Source organism: Symphodus melops, assembly GCF_947650265.1.
Source record: "Symphodus melops genome assembly, chromosome: 22".
Lineage (NCBI taxonomy): Eukaryota > Metazoa > Chordata > Actinopteri > Labriformes > Labridae > Symphodus > Symphodus melops.
The window spans coordinates 1,359,116-1,383,115 of record NC_136712.1 but is presented as its reverse complement, the minus strand read 5'-3'; the positions used below and the strand labels follow the sequence as shown (position 1 = coordinate 1,383,115).

The following is a 24,000-nucleotide window of genomic DNA, read 5'->3' as shown; positions in this document are numbered from 1 at the left end:
CAGAACAGGCTGTTTCTGTGTCTGTAGCTTTAAATATGTAAATGAGCTGTGTCTGACCACGCCCCCTCTCTGGAAGGGCTCGGGTGTACTCGCTGCTTTCTGGCTCCATGTCCTATTGTTTACGGTGAGAAGGCAGACTCAGAGGGCAGAACAAACACCTAGCTGTGGGAGGGTCACCCACCTGGGGGAGGGGGGCGGGGCTTGTGCGGCGTTAAAGAAGCTACTTTTACTGGCGTTCACGAGTTTTTGATCCAACACTGTTCGGACTGTTTTTGTTCAATTTAAGAGATCATGAGTGTCTGCTTGTGTCCACTGTGACGTTACAGAGTGTGTGTGTGTGTGTGTGTGTAGGTGTGTGTGTGTGTTTAATAACAGCCAACCTCTCAGACCTCCAATCACTCGACTAATCCTCCTCTCAAAGGTCGACTTATTGGAGCCTCTCATTACTGCGTGGCGCTGAAATAATGAGCACTCTGAGATTAATACAGAACACAGTTATTAAAGTAATCACCCTCCTCTCAGGTTCACGCTGATCATCTCAGACCGCTGTCCTTCTCCGTCTCACGCTCCGAGGTCAATGTGTGTCAGTGTTTGTGTGTCGTGCTTTAAATTAACCTTTTAGGCAGCTTTAAAAGTTTAAATGCGCAGGATGCAAAATCAGCCACCAGGGGGCTCTCTATCAAAACAGTAAGAAAAGACGACGTTGAGGCTGGCGGGGAATCACGGGAGTGATTCTCTCTGTTACTGAAAATGAACTCGGAGTCGAGACGAACGGGTGAAATCGACCTGAGGAAAGGAATGCTATTGTGTCCGTGTTGCCTTCATGGACCGTAGGACTGCTGAACAGACTGTGTGTGTGGATGACAGATGAGCTGTGTGTGTGTGTGTGAGTTTTATCCTCCTCAGTCGTTTAGTTTTTATGCTCCCTCCGTCTCGACCGTGCGCTCCGTCAGCCCTCCTCATTACCACCAATAAGAAGTCAATTTCCCCCGGGCCTCGGCCAATCATAGCAACCCATATCCCCTCCAGGCCCGGCCAATCAGCTTCAATGTTCCTGCGGCCCGATGTCATGAATGGATAATGATAGCCGGCGGTGGGCTTGAATGTCAATGAGACACATCAGGTTGTTTTGTGACTCCGAGAAGATTTGAGATAAAAAAAAAAAAAACACCAAACCTCTCGGCTCATGACGGAGCAAAAAAAAACCAAATAAATTGGGTACATCAGGACTTTAGATGGCAAGTGAAAATCTAAACGTATTTGTGTTTTCGTGACCAGCATTTGTGTTCTGTTCGCTGTGTCAGAAAAGATCCTGAAAATCGATTTAGAAAAAGGATTTTCCGAAGTTGAAAATGAGATTTTATTTTGGTAGGAAGCAAAAACTGTATCGTCATCTTTTCCATCACATGAGCTCGGTTCTAGACATGGTGACATCAGGGGTGAAATATTCAGCTTAGGGAATGATGTATCTGAACCTCGGACGGACAGGTTAGCACGCACACACACACACACACACACACACACACACACACACACACACACACACACGGAGAGAGAGAGAGACAGTCAGTTTGTCCCCGGAGAACTCTTGAGACAGAAAACCGGTTCTGTTTGAACTCGTTCCCGAGGATGAGGATGTAAAGGCAGACGGAGAGCGAGCGAGCGAGCGAGAGAGAGAGAGAGAGAGAAGCAGAAACAATGTGCATTACAAAGAGGAGTTAGAAAGAGAAAAGCTCAGGGAGGCTGGAGAGGGAATCAGTGAAGCTTTACTCCCCGGCCTGCAGCCTCGGCAGACATTCCTGCCTTTAGTTTCATCGCAAACTTTCTGCGGAGGGGTCAGCGCCCGACACTTCTCCAAAGTATGCACTCAGGATTTAAATGAGTCACAGATTGCTCCTCTCTCTCTCCCTCTCTGCTGCGGATGTGTATATGTGTCCGAGTGTGTGTTTGTGCATACTCTCCGTTTTTCCATCACAACATTTGCATTTTACCCTCGTCTGTGGGGACGTCTCCCACCAAACGCGTCCTGCTGCCGGCTGCCAATGTAATCTCACACACACGCACCGAGTCAGACCCAGTTTATAAGTGAAATTCACTCCGACCTTCTTGGGATTCCTAAATGCTGTTGAACCAAACTAAAATATGCCAAACTTCAAACCTGACGCCTGCCAGATGGAAACAGACGGAAAAACCAGACTAGAAACTAAATGTGGTTGAGAAACAGTCGATTTAACTCGAGCTGACTTTTTTTTTTTGGGTGGGCAGAGGAAGTTTCAAACCAGCAACTCTGAATCTTCAATCTCCTCAGATCAAATGGAAGACTTTGAATCTTTGTTGCCAAGTTTTATTTTTACTGGCTTTTATCAACCAATCGAGTTTGAGCAACAGCTGCTCGTATCCAGGTAAACATGTTGATTTATTGAGTCGTCGTCTCTGGACTCGCTCTTTGTGTCTTAAGTTGCTCATTTAAAACTGGATCATGGACACACACATGGACACACACATGGACACACACATGGACACACACATGGACACACACATGGACGTTTTTTTGTGATAGATCCAAACTGTCAAATCTGACCAGTTAACGGTCGAGTTTTAGTTTCATGTGCTCATAAAACTGGGAACTGAAATACGTGACCTCGTCCCTGGAAAGAATCTCTGACTGAGTCATGTCTGGAGGATCAAAATGAAAACTTTGTGTTATTACACTTAAGGCAACAACTCCCTGCAAAATCATCATTCTGCTTCCTCGTTTACGGATTTTTATTCAAAGACTTCCCGGATGCAGGAATGATGTTTTACTTACGTGCTCAAAGATGGAGACGCATCGCCCTCGCTCAAGGACGCCCGCATGTCGACAGATGGAGAGAGAAAGTCACGATGAATCAATCCATGTTTAGAGAGGATCATGTGACCGGGGTGGAGGAAGATGGAGGAGCAAAGGAAGGGCTGAACTTTTTTTGAACTTTTCCCGTGAAATCCCTGCAGACTTGCTGTGAAGGCTTTTCATCAACATGGTGTGTGATTTGCAGGGTTTTTTTGGGGGCAGTCCCTCAAGATTTCTCAGCTCTTTTTGTTTTTCCCTTTTTATTATTTTGCTTTCAAAGTTGGAAAAAAAAACAAAGTTGACCGAAAAAGTTCCCGAGATTGATGCCTGTATGTGCAATCATGTAGAGCGATAACTTCTTATTTGTTTTAATAGAATATGCACGCCGTGGTCAGGAAACACGCTGTGCATTAAAAAGCTGCTTTTCTAATCCTCCACTGTTTCACTTTCTGAAAGTCTGCAATGCAGCCATTAAGAGCATCTGACTCCTGATATCTGTGGTCAGATAATTGAGGCGAGCAGGTGGTTGGAGAGATAAGTCTTTTCACACTAATAAATCCCTTTGCAATGAAGCGAACTGAAGTGAATTCAATTTGGAGAGAGAGAGAGAGAGAGAGAGCGAGAGAGAGAGCGAGACGCACAGGGGAAGCGCCGCTCAATTGACCAGCGATTCAAAGTATCTGATGGCTTCTGTAAAAGCCGTGATTGGCCGGTGAAATGCCAGATCACGGAGGCCCTAAAATAAACAAACGAGATGCGACTTGTAAACAGTTCGACGTTCGGGAGACGAAGCGGCGGCCCGTGTTGAAAACATTTCATGATGCACTCGGCGTATCGTGGGGGGAAATAAAGAGCGAGGCGGCAGGAGGAGCTTGATGTGAATCGATGAAGAATAACCTGATCGTTGCGTCACCAGTAAACAGATTGGAGAAGAGCTATGTGTGCAGCAAACACTGGGGCCTTGTTTTACAGCCGCAGGCCACGGCTATAATTAAACACGCCCATCCAGACTAATGGACACAGAGACTCAGTGTGTCAGACAGCTAATTGCTACACTCAGTCTCCTTCTCACACACACACACACACACACACACCGTCTTTCTTCTTTAGTCTTTGCTAATCTAATCTGGCTCTGAAACTTTTTGGCCTCCTCCTCCTCCTCCTCCTCCTTCTCTTCTTCCTCTTCCTCTTTCTCCTCCTCGCTGGTTTTCCTCCATGAAAAGATGTTCAGGTCTTAATGAGAAGCTCCTAATTATTGGTTCTCGTTTCTTTTCGCTCACAGCGTTCAGTCTTTTTCTCTTTTACTGTTTTATGCTGTTTTAACTTTCAGCTGAAGCCCGGAGTCCAAAGTCCCAGTGCTGCTTGTTCTGAGGACAAACACTATATATATATATATATATATATATTTCTATATATAACTTTACTGGATTTATTTTCAGGATGTTTAACAGAACAAAGTGTTCACAAACAATTGTTTTTATAAAAGATTAATATCCCATTTGCATATATTATGCGTTGTCAAACAGAACCAGAGAGTTGTGCAGAATAATAAACGTGCACATGAAGTCAAAGTCATCTTTTCAACATGTGCTGGACATGTTTCTCTCTCTGAGCCACCATGTAAACTAACTGCAGAAATATATATATAAAATATATACAGAATAATAATAAAGGATACAAACAAAAGTACAGATTTATTACGTTGAAGTGTACTTGGAGAGCACAGACCTCCGCCAAGCTGAGTTGGGGAATTTAATCCCAATCTAGTCCAAAATTCAGTGTTTTCATCTTTGGTCCATGCTTCACTTTTCCACCAATTTTCATGATAATATAACGTTTCGTTTTTCCTGAATCCTGCAAACAAATACAAAGAATGGCAACAAAAAGCCCAAAAAGCTCCTTCAAGTAGTTTAATGAAGCGGATCCATTCAAGAATGATACAAAGTGAAAGTAAAGAAATGTCAAACAAGCGATGTTGGTACAGAAAAGATGGCGTCTTGAACGCGGTCTCTCGCAGCTCTCGCTCTTTAAACATGGCCGACAGTTTGAGTGCTTGCACCCGATGCTCGACGAGTCCAGGTGGTTTTATTCTCCCAGAGACAAACTGAAAGGATCGTTTTGTTTTTCATCCAGCAGTGATCACACACTCAGCCAACAATGAACAATAATCACATTCTATGACGATCAATTCTAGATCTTTAAAAGGTCAGAGGCAGGATGGCGAACGATGTCAGACGTTTTCTCATTTTCTGTGTTTGATGGCGAGAACTCTGCTGCCGCCCTTCATGAAAACGCAAGTAATTTTACACTCTTTGTTTTCTTTGTTTTCCATCCAGACATGATGGAGCGGAGGTGGGCGTGGCTGTTTCTCCTGGTCACCATGGCAACCATTTGCCTCATCCCCACCCACGGTAAAAACGCCGAGTTCTCCTCGGCCAGCCTGATCAACAACGTGGTGTCCGATCCCCACACGGGCCGGCTGTACGTCGGCGCCGTGAACTTCCTCTACCAGCTGAACCCCGACCTGGGGGAGGAGTCTCAGACGGAGACGGGCCCGAAGCGGGACAACCGGCAGTGCACGCCGCCCGTCACGGACGCGTGCGAAGAGGCGGTGGACACGGACAACCACAACAAGCTGCTGCTGGTCCACAGGGCCAAGGACGTCCTGGTGGTGTGCGGCAGCGTCTTCAGGGGAATCTGCTCGCTGAGGAACCTGAGCAACGTGGAGCAGCTGCTGTACTTCAGCGACACCAAAGGGGAGAAGTCGTACGTGGCGAGCGCCGAGGAGAGCGTCTCTGTGGTGGGAGTGATGTCATACTTCACCAAGGACAGAGACAACTTCACAGTGTTCCTGGTGAGGGCGAATACACACACGCAGGCTTGTTAGCGTATTTGATTTCAGGTGATGGAGTGTGTAGAGGACACGGCCATTAAACTGTCGGCCATATTGGAAAGGAGCTCTCTTGTCAGTGATTTTGAAATGTTTCCCCATTTTATTTCTTCACACGGCCTCAATGAATTGATCTTTAAACGGCGTTTTATGAACTTCACCGCAGCACTAAATTCTCCATTACCCCTCAAGGCGTGCAGACGCTGACGGAGCCTCAGATCAGATTACGGTACCTCGTTCAGATGACTCAGAAATGATGTGTAAATGCAGAGTCACAGAGGCAGAGAGGAGAGATTTTGAATCACAGAAATATAGAAGAGACCGCTGTTTTGAGGACGTTCGGCCAATGGACGAAAAAGCGATTTGTCAGTTTTTGGAGTAAATCTAAGTGGAGACGTTTGTCCAAGTCTAGAGGTGTAATCTGTAAACTGAAAGTCATGATTGAGTCAGGTTGGCCGAGTGACTCGAGGACTTCCTGCTTACCAAGATAAAAAGGACTTCTGGTCTCCACACGGGTTTTATAGGAAATCTTCCAATGCCTGGTTCCGCTGGTTTATCGTCTTTTCCGTCTCAGGTTGGTAAAGGCTACGGCAGCCACGACAGCACCAAGCTCATCTCCACGCGCATCCTCCAGGACTACGGCGACTGGGTGGTGTTCGACAGCATCATCGAGGCCTCGGCGGTCCAGGCCAACCCCTTCGTCCTGCGCTACCTGCACGACTTCCGCTTCGCCTTCAAAGACGGGGGCTTCGTGTACTTCCTGTTCTCGCGGACGCTGGGGGTTCAGGACACCAAGAACTTCACCTTCATCTCCAGGATGTGCGAGGAAGACCCCGGTTACTACTCGTACACCGAGCTGCAGCTCAACTGCAGCGCCAGCAACAAGTACAACAAGGCTCAGGTGAGGTTCAGCATTTTGGATGAAGGAGGAAGAACATTCAGGACTTGGCGTGTGATGATGGTCTTAGATATCACGCTACTCCGTTCTCACTCATCCTTTGAGAATCTCCAACGTTTGTCTTTTTTTATTAATCTGATCCTCGTCCCCCCTTCAGGCTGCCTATGTAGCAACACCAGGAGACGTTCTGGCTCAAAGTATGACCCGATCAAACCAGTATGGACCGGTTTCCGGTGCTGACAAAGTCCTGTTTGTAACCTTCACTTCTGATGAAGACCCGTCGACTTCGGCCATGTGTAAGTGTCCTAAAAGCTGTCCATGTTTCAACAACACTTGGCATCAAAGGTTTGCCTTTGGAGAAAGCAAGTCGGACTCAAATTCAAGCTTCCAGCTCTGATTCAAAATGTCCGTTTATGACTTTGAGTGTTTCGCATGCGTCTCCAAAATCAGCCAATTACAATCAATCTAACTAGTTTCACTAAAACACAGATGACCAGATAAGATAACCTTCGTGATTTTGTGCGTTTGGTCAACTAACGCTGGCGATAAACATTTAAATGTCTTTTGAGGCGAACGTCCATCAATCGGAAAGGTTGGGGGTTTGATCCCCAGCTCCTGCAGTCACATTTCCAACATGTCCTTGAGCAAGACACTAAACCCCCGAAGTTTCTCCCGCTGCTTCTGCCGCTCGTATGAATGTAATCCTTTTTATTGAATGTGTCGGTGTGATCTGTTGCTAGGAGACCATTTGAGAAGTCAGACGACTAGAAGATAACTAAACGAGCTCAAGTCCATTTTCCAGTTTACCATCCGAACAGCACGCCATTCCCTTAGATCGGAACGTTTTCCAGGACTCTCATCAGTCAACATGAAAAGTCATTAAGTAGATTTTCAGATGGCTTGTGTTGTGTGTTTAAGGAGTAATGAAAGGTAGGTGACAGGTGTTGTGTCTACCTGTCTGCAGGTATGTACCCTCTGCGCTCCATCAATAAGAAGCTGGTGGAGATAATCGGAGCCTGCTACAGCAAAAACGGCATCATCAATCAGAGATCTGCCGTCTACTCGCCGTACTCCTCCAAGTCCGAGGAGCTGTGCAGCAGCAACAACCAGGTGAGGAATCCGCCCGGGAGCCATAAACATCCACGATTAATCAATAAGCTAACGTCGATCTGCTTCTTTAGAATACCATGGCCGAAAGGTACACGTGCGGAGCCGAGTTCCTGCCCTCCCCGCTGGCCAGCAAGGCCGAGTTCGCCTTGAAAGACGAGACCCCATTGGTCCGGAAGGGTCACATGACTGCTGTGGCTGTTGCCGTGGAAATGGGGCACGCTGTGGCATTCCTGGGCACCGCCAGTGGAGAGGTACAGACTCTCTACATGTGTATGTGACTCCCAGTGTAGCCTCTAGTGGACACTTCATGAACTGCAGGGTTTTTTATTTATTTTTTTATCATTTTTCCAAAACTTTATTTATAATTTTTCCAAAACGAACTGCAGAATTATTATTATTATTATTATTTTATTTTATTTTTTTATAATTTTTCCAAAACTTTATTTATAATTTTTCCAAAACGAACTGCAGAATTATTATTATTTTTTTTTTTTTAAATAATTTTTCCAAAACTTCATTTATATTTTTTCCAAAACGAACTGCAGGATTTTTTGCATTTTTCGAGATTGAAAGTCGCCGCTTGGTTCCCACCACCTATGCTACCAACTTCCTGTTCACATATGACCTTTAAGCAGCTGAACATACCATCTGTTCAGATACAGAAAATCTTCCCTACACCCTTTTAGAGAAAAATAAACTCGTCTACTTTCTATTGAGTGTGCTGTGTGTGTCCTTCTGCCTTCTGAAAAAGCAGAGAACAAGGATGGATCTGTTTTGAAGGAGTTTTTGTCTTTTTTTCGAAGGTGCTGAAGGTGCATCTGTCGGCTAATCCGGAGGTGTACGGTCGGGTGTCGGGAGAAGTCAACGGAGACAAGGTCAACAAGAACCTGCTGTTCGATTCCAGACAGCAACACCTGTACATCACCAGGGAAAAGAAGGTCAAACTCACTCACACTCGGACGTATTGATTATTCCTTTTTTTTTTTTTGTTGCCGAATCCATTTCTCACTCCTTCCATCCATCACACACCTCTGTGTCACCTCTCGAATAACACCAGGGACTGTTCTCACTTCTTCTCCTTCTCCTTTTCATCCATCAGGTCGGGAGGCTTTCATTTATTCTGTCTTGTCGTGTTTGATCAGTTATTCATTCATTCAGCTAACGCTAATACATCCGTCTACATTACCACACAGAAAGTCAGCCATCGATTTATTCACTCCTTCTCTTTTTGTTTCCCCCTCCGCCTCCTCTCGTCATCCATCTCTCGCTCCTCTCCTTTTGTCCTTTCATCTCGCCGCTGCCATCTCCCTCCAAAGTGAAACGAATGATATTGATGTAGAAATGAATTAATTAGAATGCACTTCAAGAGGGGGGCAATTCACTTTGATCAAGTCAAGTGACGACACTCGAGCTTGTTTCCATCTGCTCATTTAGATCCATTAGACCGGCCTCCTTTCCTGTCGGGGAGCGAAATTACTTCCACATCTGGTTGGAAGACGTTCCTCGACGATGATATGAAACTCAGGAGAAAAGGGGGAGTTATTTTTTAATGTCACAGGATTCAGCCGAGGCATCTTAAAACAACAACATAGCACTCCGATGTATCACTTGTCTTGGGTGTAACTTTCCACACATGACTCAGACTCCAGGCAGCGAATCCAAAACTGGCAGCTGTGAAAGTAAAAACCGTAAACAGACAAAAACCAGAACACAAGTCCCAAGTGGATCTGCAGGATTCATCGTCTGTTTTTTTTCTGTTCTGCAGACACAAGACTGATCAGACGGAGCTCGGCAGGCTCTGATCCCGGCTGTCAGACCCGGGTCTACTTTTGTCAGTCTTAAGCCCCATTTGGACGGGATAACCGTTACGGGAGGGGGTTCTGAGGAGTGAAATATTCAGTCTGTCTCTTTGGTGATTTATCGGTGCAGAAAGAGAAAAGGCGCTGGAGGAGTGTGCAGGAGAGTTGAAGGGGAGGCGGAGACTCTGCGTGAGGGAAATTTAAAGTCAAAGATTGAACTCCGTCTCAGGGTCAGGACTCAAGGCCACTTTTATTTTGAAGGTCTCGATATCGAACGCACTTTTACTCGATCTTGTCTCGGTCTCAAACTCAAAAAATACAATTTTTTTTTTGTATGCCCCTGGTTACAAACGCAACTTTCCCGTTGTTATGGTCTTATTACGGTGAATAAGCCATCGCGGTGAATTCATTAAAAAAAAAAAATCTATCTTGTGTTTGCAGATCACTAAAGTTCCCGTCCAGGCCTGCCACCTGAAGACAGACTGCCAATCCTGCGTCTCGATGAAGGATCCGTACTGCGGCTGGTGTGTGCTGGAGGGAAAGTGAGTCACGCTGTATATTATAACAATAATAATAATAATAATAATAATAACAACAGGTGTGATCTGCAGGGTAGGAATGTTGCATACAAGCTCAGGTCCGTTTACCATTTACTTACAGGTGCACCAGGAAGTTGGAGTGTAACAGGTCGATGGAGGAGAACACCTGGCTGTGGTCGCCCAATCAGCAGTGTGTTAAGATCCAGGCTTATAACCCGCCCAACCTGAGCTGTAAGAAGACGCAGATGGTAAGAAGCAGAGAGAGAGAGAGAGAGGGGGAGAGAGAGAGAGAGAGAGAGAGAGAGAGAGAGAGAGAGAGTGATGCCGAAGCTTTTTAAATGAACGTGCATATTTCTCTGCGAGTCTTTCCCTGGATTCCCCCTGAGCTAAATTCAGTTCCTGCTGAGCTCGGCTTAATTTAAAACCAGTCGAACCTCCTGAAACTCTCAACGAGTCGGAGGGCTCCGAGACGAGTGTGTGTGTGTGTGTGTGTGTGTGTGTGTGTGTGTGTGTGTGTGTGTGTGTGTGTGTGTGTCAGCAGCATTTCAAAAGGGTTCTTAAACCCGGGTATATGTGGCCCCCTCAGGGAGTCCTACGGGAAGTTGCAAAGAAATGAAGACATTTATAATGCACAGTGACATTATAGTTTACGTTTTTTTGGGCGCTCGCCAGATGTTTAGTGCACAGAATGTGTATTGTTCGTGCTGACAGTCGCCCTGATGAACCACTCTTTAGCCTGTTTGCTGATTCAGCTCATGAAGTGAAATAATGCCTCCTTGGAACACCCAGAAACTGCTGATGACTCCTTGTTTTGGTGACTCACACATGAGGCAACGCAACCAGCAGTGCTGATTTCAATTAGGCTCACAACAACACAGTCGGTCATCATTGACCTGGTTACACACATTTCAATTTCACTTTTGTTTACTCCGATTTTCTATTTCATAACTGCAGAGTGATATTGATTCATGCTTTACTGTGTCTGATTATTTACAACATCTGTCAGGATTTTAAAAGTCATTCATGCGTGTGTGTGCTTAAGCTAGCATTGTCCACCGCCATCCAGACAACCATCACAAACACTATCGCTGCAAAATATTTCAAAATAAGAGCCTTTTTATAAAAGTCTCTAACATATACTTGTTGTCTTCCTGAATGTTTGGCATCCAGGACAAACTTTCAGAGAGCTGCACTGTTGATTTGCTGGTCCAATCACTCGGATACAGTTAGCTAATGTATGCTAATAGCGGGAAAAGTAGCAATCGGCACTTTTCAATTTTCAATTCATGATGAAATAACTGTGGCAGTCGTTTTATGTTTAACACAAGCAGCTAGCATAATGTGGCTCACTCATGTGTCTGAACTGGACGGTTTAACATCATGAATTAATGAAGAATTTATCCAACGAGCTGATTTACACAGTGATGAGTCGTCTGACTTCCTCCCCTCATCGAGCCTTTCTGCTAAAGACTTTACGACGATTAGAAGTGCATACGGAGAAATGTGCATGCGACACAGATTGGCTTGAACTTTTGATTTTGACAGAAGCATTTCAGGCTGATCTGAGGACGATGTTTTGTCGTTTTTATTTTTGGTGATTGGGGACTAACGTAACGTAGTCGTGAGAGTCCTCCTCATCAGGTATGACGAAGGGAACAAAACAACATGATCAGTGCGTGATGCATCTAATCAGGTCAGGTTATAATAAGCAAACAATATGTTAATATAAATCTTTTTATAGTGCAGTTGTACAGACAAATACTCTGTGTTTTATTTTCAGTCCTTGTTTTAAAGTTTAGAACAAGTTTCAAGCGCTCTTCACATCAAGTATTCAGTCCTCTAAACATCGCCCTTTAGCATCCGTGAACTCAGATCGATATTGAGTCGAATCTTTTTAAAAAGCTACCAGCTGAAGCCACAAATACCAGAAATGTTCAAGAGGAAAGTGGATGCTGCTCCTGCAACAACATTTCCAAACTGAACAGAAGTAAAGAAGGAGGTCAGAGTGATTAAAAAAATATATTTCATCTTTAATCTCCTGCTTGTTTCTTTTTTCTTTTTTTTTGTCGACAAGGAGAGTAGATCCCAAAATGAAACTCAAATGGATAAAATAATAACAGCAACAATATCAAGCGAGTGTTTTGCTGGTGCAATATTTTCTATGAAAGTCGGTCCTGCTGCCTTGTTTTTTAATTTTTTATGATTCTGGCTTTTGCTAACCAAGAACTTGAGGCTTTGAGTCTCAAGGTTTGTTTTTTTTTGTTGTTTTTTTTTGCTTTGAAGTGTTAACGTAAAGTCTTTGGGGCGTCAGGTCCGTCGCAGCTTTGCTTTTTTGTCTAATTAAAATGTTTCAGGCGTCACACGAATGTGCAGGAGTCTCATTCAGTCACAAACACATCAGAAATTCTGGGTTTTGTAAATTCAGGAAATGAACAACTTGGCACACCAGCAGTCCTAGGTGTTTTAATTTGGACTTCATTACCTGCAAATCCTCGGAGATTACGTTCGGGAGGAGTCGAGTGCTGCTTTCTCCGAGCAGTCGACTCTTTTAGTTTGACCTCGACAAACACAGGAATTTACTTTGGACCCGCACAAATGAATCAGCTGCATCTTAATTAGGGAGTTTGGGACTTCCATCTCTGTTGCAGACCCACGTTTGTGATTTTAATATGATAAGTCAGTTAGATTTTTGGCTCTGGCTCCTGCAGATTTGCATTCTTAAACAGAGGAAGACGTCTCCGGTGAATTCACTCAGAGGCTTCTGCGTTACCAGAGATCAGAAAGTTTGAAATTAAAACTTTAGTGCTGAGATTATGACGCTCGAGGTCAGCGAAGAGTAATGGGAAACTGATATTTGAAACGATAAGATGAATAGTAATGCACCATACACACACATTCTGGTTTCTATGACTTTAAGGGGACCTTGATTTACAGTCTGTTCTTGGAGGACCCTTACCATGATCACTGCTTAAAATTAATTAATGTATTTTTACAACATAACTCTAAACCGAGTCTTTACATTTTATTCTGGTTGTGAATTTTTTGGGGACCTGGTTTGTGAAGGCCGGTCCCCTTAACGTGAGCGTGAAACCAGTTCATGTCCTCATTACGTATGTGATACAAGTACACTCACACACTTCGTCGATTTACACTGCTATTGATTGAAACTTAACAAAGCTGTTGCCTTAACTTAAATACATAGTTTTTAAATGTACTTAAGCTTGGACAGCGCTGTACACCGCAGGACGCACCTACACATTCACACACCTGGTAGAGGCTGCTGTGTGAAGTCACCATTTGTATTAAATAATCCCATTCGGGGGTCGCCGGTGGCGCAGCGGCAGTGCGCGCGACCCCACGTATTGAGGCTCAGTCCTCGCACGCGGGCGGCCCGGGTTCGCGTCCGGCCTGTGGCCCATTTCCCGCATGTCTCTCCCCACTCTCTCTCCCCCTTTCCGACTCTATCCACTGTCCTCCCTCTACAATAAAGGCAAAAGGCCAAAAACAAATCTTTAAAAAAAAAAAAAAAAAAAAGTAATCCCATTCGTACGAATTCACACGCCACTTGGCAGCCACTTGAGGTTAACTGTCTTGCCCAAGGACACAAGGGCATCGAACCCCCGACCTTGAGAGACGACCGACTCTACCAGCTGATCCACAGCCGTCCTAAAAAAACAACGATGCTTTGCTTCGTTATTTCTTTTTTACCGGTCGGCTTCTGAGATATGAAGAAAAAGTCGTTTGAATTTTGAAACTTGAATTTTAATTCTCACTCTTCTACTTCTTCTTCTTTTCTTTTTTTTTTACTAGGTTGATATCACCATCCCCACCCTCCCCCGACTCAGGCAGTCTGACAAGCTGCAGTGTAAATTCGGCACCAAAACCTACGATGCAGTGATCGACATCCAGAGTCAGACACAGGTCACCTGCTCGCTGCCTCACACTGCGGATATCCCCGCAACTCAAGATGAGCAGGGTAGGTTCAAAACACCTTCAAACCAAAGTCTGTGATTTCCTTCGGTACGACTTTTCATCCTGTCAGACGAACCTGTCAAGAAGACTTTATCTCTTTCCTAGATTACGTGTCCGTCCCGGTCAGCGTCCTGGTGAACGACAGAATCGTGGTGGCGTCTGGAGAGTATCACTTCTACAACTGCGCTGCTACCGTCAGGAAGAACCAAAACTCACCGTGAGATTCTGACTCTAATCCAAACCAACGACACCAACTTTCCTTTTTATGGAGACACTGGGAGCCTCAAACGACCTCGTGTGACCTCATGTTGTTGTTTCAGGTGCATCGCCTGCGTGACCAGCGAGTGGAGCTGTCAGTGGAACGCTCAGGATCACAGCTGCAGTGACAGCGATGCGGCGGTCGCTGGTGGCCACATCGTGAAACCACAACAGGTAGCGTGTGCTGTAAAACGTGTGTTATTCATTTAATTTAAATTATTTAAAGGAGGGAAAATGTAGTTTGTCTTTATGTTATTATCTGTATTGTGATTTGGGTGTTGGATAAGTGGACTTCGTAAACACAGCCAGCGGGACTCGAGCTTCTCCCTCACTGTCGACAGTCAGGACTCAGAGACTCTGATGTTTTTCATGTGTAAAATGTCTCGTGATAATAATGAAACTGTCTTTCGTCAATCAAAGCCGGACAGTTGTCCTCAGTTCGAGTCCCCGGAGCCGTTGTTGATTCCCGTCGGCTTTGAAATCCCCATCAGCTTTAAGGGAAGAAACCTGGACAACTACGAGGTGGGATCAACGTCGCCGTCATTACTACCTCCTGCTGCGTTGGCCCGTCATGTGTCTTTGAATTAATGTGTGTGTGTGTGTGTGTGTGTGTGTGTGTGTGTGTGTGTGTGTGTGCAGGGTCGGAGGTTTACCATCGGGACCGAGCTGATGAAGTTGACAGAGAAGACAGTCAAGAAGGAGGAGGAGGAGTCAAAGTTCAAATTCACAGGCTATGAGGTCAGTAGAAAGGAAGTCATTTTACTTTCTCGTGTTTTTTTTAATTTATTTTTGTTTATTGGAAAACAAAACAGTAAAGCTGCCCGAGCTCTCCTCAGAGGGGGTGAATAGATTTCATTTTTGGAGGCAATTATCGAGCAATAAGACATTTTTAAAGCGTGTCACAAAATAACTCTCATTAGCAACTTTTTTTGCATATTAAATTCTGTGTTATAAATCGAGGCAGAGGCGAAGATTGTGAAAGCGGGGAGTTGGGACGCTTCGCCGGAGCTGATAATTGAAGTTCATAACGTTTGACGTCACATAAAATGATTCAAATAACTAAAATACTCGAAAATCAGAACTAACAGGAAAGAATTCAAGAAGATTAAAGAAAAAAACAGGAACCATCTCTGTGTTTGTCTCTACAGGGACACATTTGTTGTTCTTCTTTCCCCATCTGCACCAAAGTATCTCAATTAAATCCATTTTTGTCTCCACTCAAGAAGACACGCTCGCTGATTTCCTCTTTTTTTTTTTTTTTTTTTAAATCATTCCTAAAAATATCTCGCTCTTTGTCTCTGTTTCAAAGCTCAGCTGTGGACGCCACCAGGTGTTCCGACAACATCAGGGGGAAAATCATTCACGATAATTGGGCAATTAGTGACTCGTTAGCGGTTAATTTCGATAGGTAATTGAAATGATTGTGAGTCAGAAGGAGGTTCTGTTAGTTTTAGTTTAATTTTTTTAACGCTGCAGATTTTAAATTCTTTAATTCATGTTAATATTAAAACGTACAGTAGACTGATTTGTCATGTTTTAGCTCCCGTGTTGGAAGAAGCATTCGTACTGAGGATAAAATATAGTTAAACACTGAAAAGATAATTTAAGTAACAAAGTCCTCAGAAAGTGGATGGCGCCCCCTAATGGCTGAAAAAAGCAGCATGATTTACTCTGAGTCACACTAGTGTGTGTGTGTGTGTGTGTGTGTGTGTGTGTGTGTGTGTGTGTTTACCACCACTCATTAGTTCTTCTACTTCTCGTGATACTCTTTATGCCTTTCCTTTTTCTCCTCACACAAATTCTGACAAACACCTTCCCTGTTTTATGAATATGGAGCATGTGCACGTGTGTGCGCTCTGTGTGTGTGTGTGTGTGTGTGTGTGTGTGTGTGTGTGTGTGTGTGTGTGTGTGTGTGTGTGTGTGTGTGTGTGTGTGTGTGTGTGTGTGTGTGTGTGTGTGTGTGTGTGTGTGTGTGTGTGTGTGTGTGTGTGTGTGTACGTCAGTGCAGTTGCACTAAAAGCCCTTCGGTGGGCGCCAAAGTGCACCAAACCACCTTTAACAGACGGCGTTAGCTCAGGAACACTTTGTGAGTCGTTGTCACGTCCCCACGATGTAACGTGAACGTGTGTGTGTGTGTGTGTGTGTGTGTGTGTGTGTGTGTTCACAGTTTTCATACGACAAGCAGCAGGAGGTGAACGTTTCCTTCCACATCAAAGACAGAGACACCCAGAGGAAGATTGACAGCACGCTGACAGGTTGGTGTGTCACTTGTACAAACATACGCACACACTTTAAAACACACACACACACACACACACACACACACACACACACACACACACACACACAGAAAGTCTCACTCCAATCAGGAACGTGCAGCAAATACACAGTTTGAGTTTTTCTCCCTCTTATATCTATTTCAGTCACAGTTGAAATATGCTAATCAGCCCCAACCTCTCTTCTTCTTCTTCTTCTTCTTCTTCTTCTTCTGTTTGTCTCGTCATCAGTCGTGCTGTATAACTGCTCAGTGGGAAGAGAAGACTGCAGTCTGTGTAAACATGCCGACACTAAGTACCAGTGTGTGTGGTGCGCAGCCACGCGCACGTGTGTTTACGACGAGCTCTGCCAGTCACCGCCGACGTCTCGGTGCCCCGACCCGGAAATCACCGATGTGAGTCCATGCGTAAAAAAAACAAAACAACAACAACAACATACTTTTATATAATATGAGCACCAGAGGGAAACGTGTGACATTTAAACAGGTTAAAAAAAAAAAAAAAAAAAGTTCTTTATTTTCTATAAGACGTCATAGTTTTATACTTTTTCTTATTAGCACTAATCATTCAGTCGTTTCTAAATCCGTGGTTCCAGCCCAGTTGTTATTTTGTTATTGTTTTGCCCCCTAGTGGTGGGATTTATGAACTGCGTTTTTTTTTTTTTTTTTTTTTTTTTTTTTATCATGACGTAAATGATCTGAATGTTTTTCCAAGCTGAAAATAAATTAAGTCAAATGGTTGAACCGCTCATCATGAGACGGGGAGAGTTGAGTCACAGAGGTCAACGACCAGGGTCGCGTTTAGTTCCTGTAAGATTTCAGGTTCTCACCGTCTTCCTCTCCTGCTGCAGATCGTCCCTCGTTACGGCCCCCTGAACGGCCGAATCTCCGTGACGATCAAAGGCTCCAACATGGGAATAAAGAAGGAGGACATCAAGAAGATCACAGTGGCCGGAGTGGACTGTGTCCACCAGGGGGACAGATACTCCGTCTCCACCAGGTCACCTGACGCACATCAGCAGAAATCCTTTAAAAGCCCTTTTTTAATTTCACCGCTTTTTTTTGTGTGTCTTCATAAAAAACTTCAGAAGTGTCACAAATGTTCAAGTTTGACGGGGCTGATTTTATTTTTTAACCCCTCCCTCTCCTTCCTGTCCACAGTGTGGTGTGTGAGATCGGCCCGGCGAAGCGAGCGCCGCCGTCTGACCTCCCAGTTGAGCCGACCTACAGCGGAGAGGTGAAGATAGAAGTGGAGGGAGGGAGGACCGGAAAATCTCAGGTCCACTTCACTTATCGGGTACGTTAAAAAAAAAATCATCCATCCAAGGCTCGCTCCATGTCCTGTTGTTTACAGTGAGAAGGCAGAACAAACACCTAGCTGTGGGAGTGTCACCCACCTGGGGGGAGGGGCTACTGCCCTTTGTGATGTCATGAAGGGAAAATCTCCAAACGGCCTGTTTGAGCACACATTTTCTGAAACGTGGAGCAGGCAGAAGACGGAGAGGATGGACTCGAGACATGCGAGCGTCAGAAACGTCTTCTCACGTTAAACCTTCAAACCACGGAAACATTAAAAAGCTTCTTTTGACAAAGTGAAAGCAGTCAGCCTTCTTTTAGTGTTGCACAGAGAAATCAGCTCACGCAGAGTGTGGAAAACATCCCTCGCATACAAATCCATCAGAGTCTCCGAAAAGCAGGAAATATGATGAAAATAAACAAGTTTCACCTGCTGTTCTGTTTTCGTCCCCGCTCAGTCGTTTCATTCAAACGTTCATATTTCTGCGTCTCATTGAGTTGACAAGAAGTAAATCAAAGTAAAATGCTGCGACTGAAACGACAGCAGGGCGTCTGAAAACGTTGCTTCTTCTTCCTCATTGAGTCTTGATTTTGTTTGTCAGAACAGAAAAATAATCAATACAGCAGAAACACCGTTTGTTTTCTTGCTCGTGTCATAACTTGATCTAAAGGGGTAAAAACATCGTCCTGCGTCTTCCAGCCTGGCAGACTCGCTCTCCGAGCTCTCGTCTTCTTCTTCTTCTGGGATATTTATTCTCGTGTCTGCGAGAACCGCGAGAACAAATCTGAAACACCAACAAACAGACGAAGCTTAAGAGCGTCTCAGCAGCTGCTCGGCGCTCACTCCTGCTACGCTGATTTACAAAACATTGTTTTACTTCTTCATGTTTACACCTTTATTTCCCCCTCGCTCCCACACAACCATAAATAACGTCTTTCACGCGCCCCGGCTCCTCTGCTGTGTTTTTTTTTTTAAACTCTCTGGATTTGGATGCTGCTTTATCCTCGGCGTGTAGAAGGGATTTAATATCCCCTCTAGTTTTATTTGTCATGCTGTCAGCGCTGCTCACAAACTCTCAAACACAAACCGAGGAAACCGAGCAGCTGGTGGACTTCAGCTGCAGCCGCCGTCGCTTTTATCAACATTTTTCCAACGCAGGGGAAAATAAGACTCCCCCGTGGGGACGTTTTCACAAGAGCGCTGATTTAAAAAAAAATTAATTTATTTGAGTTCCAAACACACCGAGGTACCCGGCTCTCAAATGTTCTGATGTGATTAAAGTGTTGGAACCTGCAGCCCGAGCTTAATGCGCTCTGCTTGTTCTCTCTGAATGTTGTTTCTCTCTACAACATGATCGTTTGAAGGACCAATCAGAGAGCTGCTCTCTTCCTGTGTGATCATGAAGGAAACCGGCTGTGTTGAAGCTTCTCTGACAACAATGCAGCAGCCAGTATGTCCTCCTTCTAACTTTAGATTCTGCTCCTGAATGCTCTGGATTTGATTGGACCAGAGAAGGTAGGCGGGGCTTTGAAGGCCGTTTTGGACGCCCCTGGGTTTGCCAGATATGAGAGCAGTTATCAGGTGAACAGGTGTTGCAGCGATGGAAGCAGGCAGTGGAACTGCTTCAGATAGAAGTGATTGTACCCGAGCTAAAAAGCCTCTGCATGTTTCTAATAAGCTCCAGCAGCAGAAAGCTGCTCAAACTAGGATCAATGTTGGAGATGAAACATGGAGAGAGGTTAGAACGCAGAAAGCTTTACAGAGCCATGCAGAGCTGGCTAAACACTGAAGCTACAGTGTCCACCACATGCAGAGCTGGCTAAACACTGAAGCTACAGTGTCCACCACATGCAGAGCTGGCTAAACACTGAAGCTACAGTGTCCACCACATGCTGAGCTGGCTAAACACTGAAGCTACAGTGTCCACCACATGCAGAGCTGGCTAAACGCTGAAGCTACAGTGTGCACCACATGCAGAGCTGGCTAAACGCTGAAGCTACAGTGTCCACCACATGCAGAGCTGGCTAAACGCTGAAGCTACAGTGTCTCTACATGCAGAGCTGGCTAAACACTGAAGCTACAGTGTCTCTACATGCAGAGCTGGCTAAACACTGAAGCTACAGTGTCCACCACATGCAGAGCTGGCTAAACACTGAAGCTACAGTGTCCACCACATGCAGAGCTGGCTAAACACTGAAGCTACAGTGTCCACCACATGCAGAGCTGGCTAAACACTGAAGCTACAGTGTCCACCACATGCAGAGCTGGCTAAACACTGAAGCTACAGTGTCCACCACATGCAGAGCTGGCTAAACACTGAAGCTACAGTGTCCACCACATACAGAGCTGGCTAAACACTGAAGCTACAGTGTCTCTACATGCAGAGCTGGCTAAACACTGAAGCTACAGTGTCCACCACATGCAGAGCTGGCTAAACACTGAAGCTACAGTGTCTCTGCATGCAGAGCTGGCTAAACACTGAAGCTACAGTGTCTCTACATGCAGAGCTGGCTAAACACTGAAGCTACAGTGTCTCTGCATGCAGAGCTGGCTAAACGCTGAAGCTACAGTGTCTCTACATGCAGAGCTGGCTAAACACTGAAGCTACAGTGTCTCTACATGCAGAGCTGGCTAAACACTGAAGCTACAGTGTCTCTGCATGCAGAGTTTCAGCTGTACTGAAACTTGTTTCTAACTCGTCGTGCACGGAGAGTTAATCGAGCATCTTCTGTTCCAGGACCCTCAGCTGATCTCCGTCGAGCCGTCGAGGGGTCCTGCAGCCGGAGGAACCGTGATCACCATCAAGGGACATAAACTGGACACTGCAACCAAAGACGACGTCTCCGTCTTTGTGGGAGGAGTTCCCTGTGAAGTGTAAGACGTACACACCGAGTGCAGATTTCCATTCTCGCTGGATAGAAGAAACTTTAAGGAATGCTCTTTTTCTTCATTTTTCTTCAGCTTGTCGTTCGGCGAGCAGATCACCTGTAAGACGGGGAAGGTGCTGAAGGTTCCCACCGAGTCCTTCGCAGTGACGGTTAAATACGGAGCTAACACGACAAAGACCCTCCCCGACCAGTTCCAGTACTCGGAAAACCCCAAAATCTCAGAATTCTCCCCCAAAGAAAGCTTCGAATGGTGAGCCGGTCACTTCAGTCATACGTAATGAACACTCTGCTTTGGACTCAGACTTCTGTGTTTGACCATGGGCCTTTTTTTGTGTTCGCAGCGGCGGTCGAAAGATCGAGGTGAGGGGAAGCGGTTTCGACCTGATCCAGAGAGCGGTCATGAAAGTCCTGCTCTTTGATGATTTCTTACAGAGCTCCCCTCCTGCAGAGGTGAGTCCGCTTGTTGTCGGGCAGATTTAATGGAGGTTGTTTACTGGAGTGACTTTACTGCTCTGCACAAAGTTACATTCTCCTCCTGTCGTCTAAAGTCGATGGTTTGAATGTCTGACGTTTTCTAAATGCTGAATCAACAAATGTCGGCGTGTGATAAATGTACGGTTGAATTAGCTTCATAATCAGAGAGGAGGGATGACACTCACAGGATCAGATATTTTAATCTCCTGGGTGTACATGGCTCTGCAACCACAGCTGACACTCCGAGAGAAAGAGCCGACACTTCGATTTCACCGCTCAGCACCTTCGAGTGGCAGATTCTCTCAGCGAAGAGTCGCTGCAGGGGAAGTCGTTTCAACGCCACTTCATCAAACGCTGTCTGTCTGAACCGGGGAGACAGAGGGAAAGAGAGGGAGGCGAGAAGGGGGGGCGAGGGAGGAGGGAATAACCGTGTCAAACATCAACCACTCGGAAGAAAAGAACAAACCTGCGAATATTGAGTCTCTTTTGGCTCCGTCTTTGGTCTCCACCTCCTGTTTTTTTAAATCGGCTAAATGTGATCGACCACGCCTCTCTCCCGAGAAGGGCTCGGCGAGCTCAGGCCTGATTGTTTACGGTGAGAAGGCGGAGTCTGTGAGAGGGCAGAACAAACGCCTAGCTGTGGGAGTGTCACCCACCCGGGGGGGGAGGGGCTACTGCCCTTTGTGATGTCATGAAGGGAAAATCTACAAACGGCCATTTTCTGAAAAGTGGAGTTATAATATGTGACTTTGCTCCTTCAGTTTATCACGGAGGCGAAGAGTAAGAACGACACCGTCCTGGAGTTCCACTCGCCTCCTGTGAACTGCTGTAAGGACAGCCAGTCTCTGAGGACGCTGCTCCACCTGGACAACGTGGAGGAGGAGCTGAAGGGCTTCGTCTACCACCTGAACCCCGTCTTCGAACCGCTCAAAAAGAGCCTCATCACCGACTCCAGCGTCATCATCGTCAACGTGAGGACTCTTGACCACGCCTCTTTTGTGTCTTCGCTCTCTGCTCTGCTCTGCTCTGACTCAACTTTCCCCCCGTTGCTGTTTGTGCTCGTCAGGGTCGAGGTTTCTCCAAGGCCATGACAGCCAAAGAGGCGGAGGCGTTTGTCGGGGATGCGTCGTGTCACGTTAACATCCTGCAGGTAAACACAGACGGAGAGACTCGAGGTTCTACCGCTGAGTGGCTTCAGAATGAATTCACTCCACCAGCTTCCTGTTTCCTGTTTCCTCTCCCAAAGATCCTTCATTTTTATTAATTAGCGTTGCGACGCTTAGCAGGGTAACACAAATGAACGCCGTCAGGTGGGGCCCCTCCTTCTGCACATTTTGGGCCCCCTGCTTCGGTTTACAGTTTGTCAGCCCTCTGGCGCCCCCTGCTGGTCTGGGGTTGAGTTTAGTTCAGCTTGCTGACTCTTTTCTTCTTCTTCTTCTGCCGTCAGGATGACAAGTTGATCCTGGAGGCTCCTTCGTCTCAGCCCAAACCGCGACCCAAACGCCGACGCAGAGACACGGCCAACGACCCGCTGGAGCTAAAGGTAAACACGCCGCCCGCTCTTTAGATAAAGAAGCGTTAACCTCCGAATCTGTCCTTCAGAATTCACAAGAAGAAAGATTTCAGTTTTGACCTTTAAGAATCGACGGACACAGAGAGTTTAAAGTCCGCGTCTCTGTCCAGGTGAAGTTCGGTTACGGCGAGTGGATCGTTGGTTCGGTGCGATACGCCAGGAAAGACGACATTCCTCTGGCTATAATCATCCCTGCGGTGATCGTACCCATGCTGCTCTTCATCGCCATCTCCGTCTACTGCTACAGGTGCGAACAAACGATCAGAACAAGAAACGTGTGCGTGAGCCGGAGGACAGCGTCCGATCTTTGAGCGTTGACGTGTGTGTGTGTGTGTGTGTGTGTGAACAGGAGGAAGAGTCAGCAGGCGGAGCGAGAGTACGAGAAGGTGAAACACCAGCTGGAGAATCTGGAGGAAAGTGTCCGAGATCGCTGCAAGAAAGAGTTCACAGGTAAACAAAGTCACCTGATCGCCGAGGATTTAAAAAAAAAAAAAAAAACGGTTTTTGACCTTCATCATCTCGGAGCGTCTTTGACCCATTTGAAGGTTTCTGGAGTCCTGGGGCGTGTCCAGACCTTCAGGGGTGGCCTGACTGGAGATCAGAAGATAATGTTGAAATAAAATCAGCGTTTTAAATCTGCACACTGAAAACTATCAGCCGCCGGTTGCAGTGGATTGCAGCAGAAGTCCCACCTCTGGCGAAGTTAACAGCCAATAATATCCAAGGATTTTTGGGGGGTTTCATCCCGGGTGGCCAAGACGATTTTTAAGGGGGGCCCTTTGCTGCCCCTCTGGACACGCCCCTGCAAGCGTCCGAGTCGAGCAGCAGAGTTTCAGTCGGCGTCTTGTTACGAGTCGTGTCCTCAGATTTTTTAAAAAAGGACGTGGACGCTCCTGACAGTTTAATCTCCACGACGTGACCGCTGCCAAAAACAGATTCAGCAAAAAGCGGCACTTTGGCTCAGACTTCAGAAACGTCCCTTCAGGACTTGTTGGCGAGCTCGGTGGACCGTTTTTTTTGGCTGAATCTGACAGAATCCGTTAATGAGCTCCGTGGAGGTCAGAAGACTTTATAAAAGAGAATTTTAAGAGTGTGAATACTTCCTCAATTACAGCGTGGAAGAAAAGTAAAAGACCACAAATGTGGATTTTTCTTTTTCAGATCTGATGATCGAGATGGAGGACCACACCAGCGACG

The 24,000-nt window shown here is 45.8% G+C and overlaps 1 protein-coding gene across 1 annotated transcript in view; it reads left to right on the top strand.

The window, feature by feature from the left end:
• LOC306818096 (plexin-B2-like) overlaps positions 1-24,000 on the top strand; it is a gene marked incomplete at its 3' end in the record, with an annotated part of 74,043 nt that overhangs the window by 45,263 nt on the left and 4,780 nt on the right. The window contains exons 3-28 of the mRNA XM_079335469.1: positions 5,167-5,684; positions 6,295-6,621; positions 6,776-6,914; positions 7,583-7,728; positions 7,800-7,979; positions 8,532-8,666; positions 9,969-10,069; positions 10,188-10,314; positions 13,877-14,042; positions 14,144-14,255; positions 14,359-14,470; positions 14,717-14,818; positions 14,936-15,034; positions 16,464-16,551; positions 16,804-16,967; positions 17,423-17,571; positions 17,733-17,868; positions 20,606-20,742; positions 20,830-21,006; positions 21,098-21,206; positions 21,992-22,201; positions 22,297-22,380; positions 22,678-22,773; positions 22,914-23,050; positions 23,153-23,253; positions 23,965-24,000. The exon at positions 23,965-24,000 is cut by the window's right edge and continues 203 nt beyond it. Coding sequence (XP_079191595.1) covers positions 5,169-5,684; positions 6,295-6,621; positions 6,776-6,914; positions 7,583-7,728; positions 7,800-7,979; positions 8,532-8,666; positions 9,969-10,069; positions 10,188-10,314; positions 13,877-14,042; positions 14,144-14,255; positions 14,359-14,470; positions 14,717-14,818; positions 14,936-15,034; positions 16,464-16,551; positions 16,804-16,967; positions 17,423-17,571; positions 17,733-17,868; positions 20,606-20,742; positions 20,830-21,006; positions 21,098-21,206; positions 21,992-22,201; positions 22,297-22,380; positions 22,678-22,773; positions 22,914-23,050; positions 23,153-23,253; positions 23,965-24,000 — 3,886 coding nt within the window. The 5' untranslated portion in view covers positions 5,167-5,168. The remainder of the gene's footprint in view (positions 1-5,166; positions 5,685-6,294; positions 6,622-6,775; positions 6,915-7,582; positions 7,729-7,799; positions 7,980-8,531; positions 8,667-9,968; positions 10,070-10,187; positions 10,315-13,876; positions 14,043-14,143; positions 14,256-14,358; positions 14,471-14,716; positions 14,819-14,935; positions 15,035-16,463; positions 16,552-16,803; positions 16,968-17,422; positions 17,572-17,732; positions 17,869-20,605; positions 20,743-20,829; positions 21,007-21,097; positions 21,207-21,991; positions 22,202-22,296; positions 22,381-22,677; positions 22,774-22,913; positions 23,051-23,152; positions 23,254-23,964) is intronic.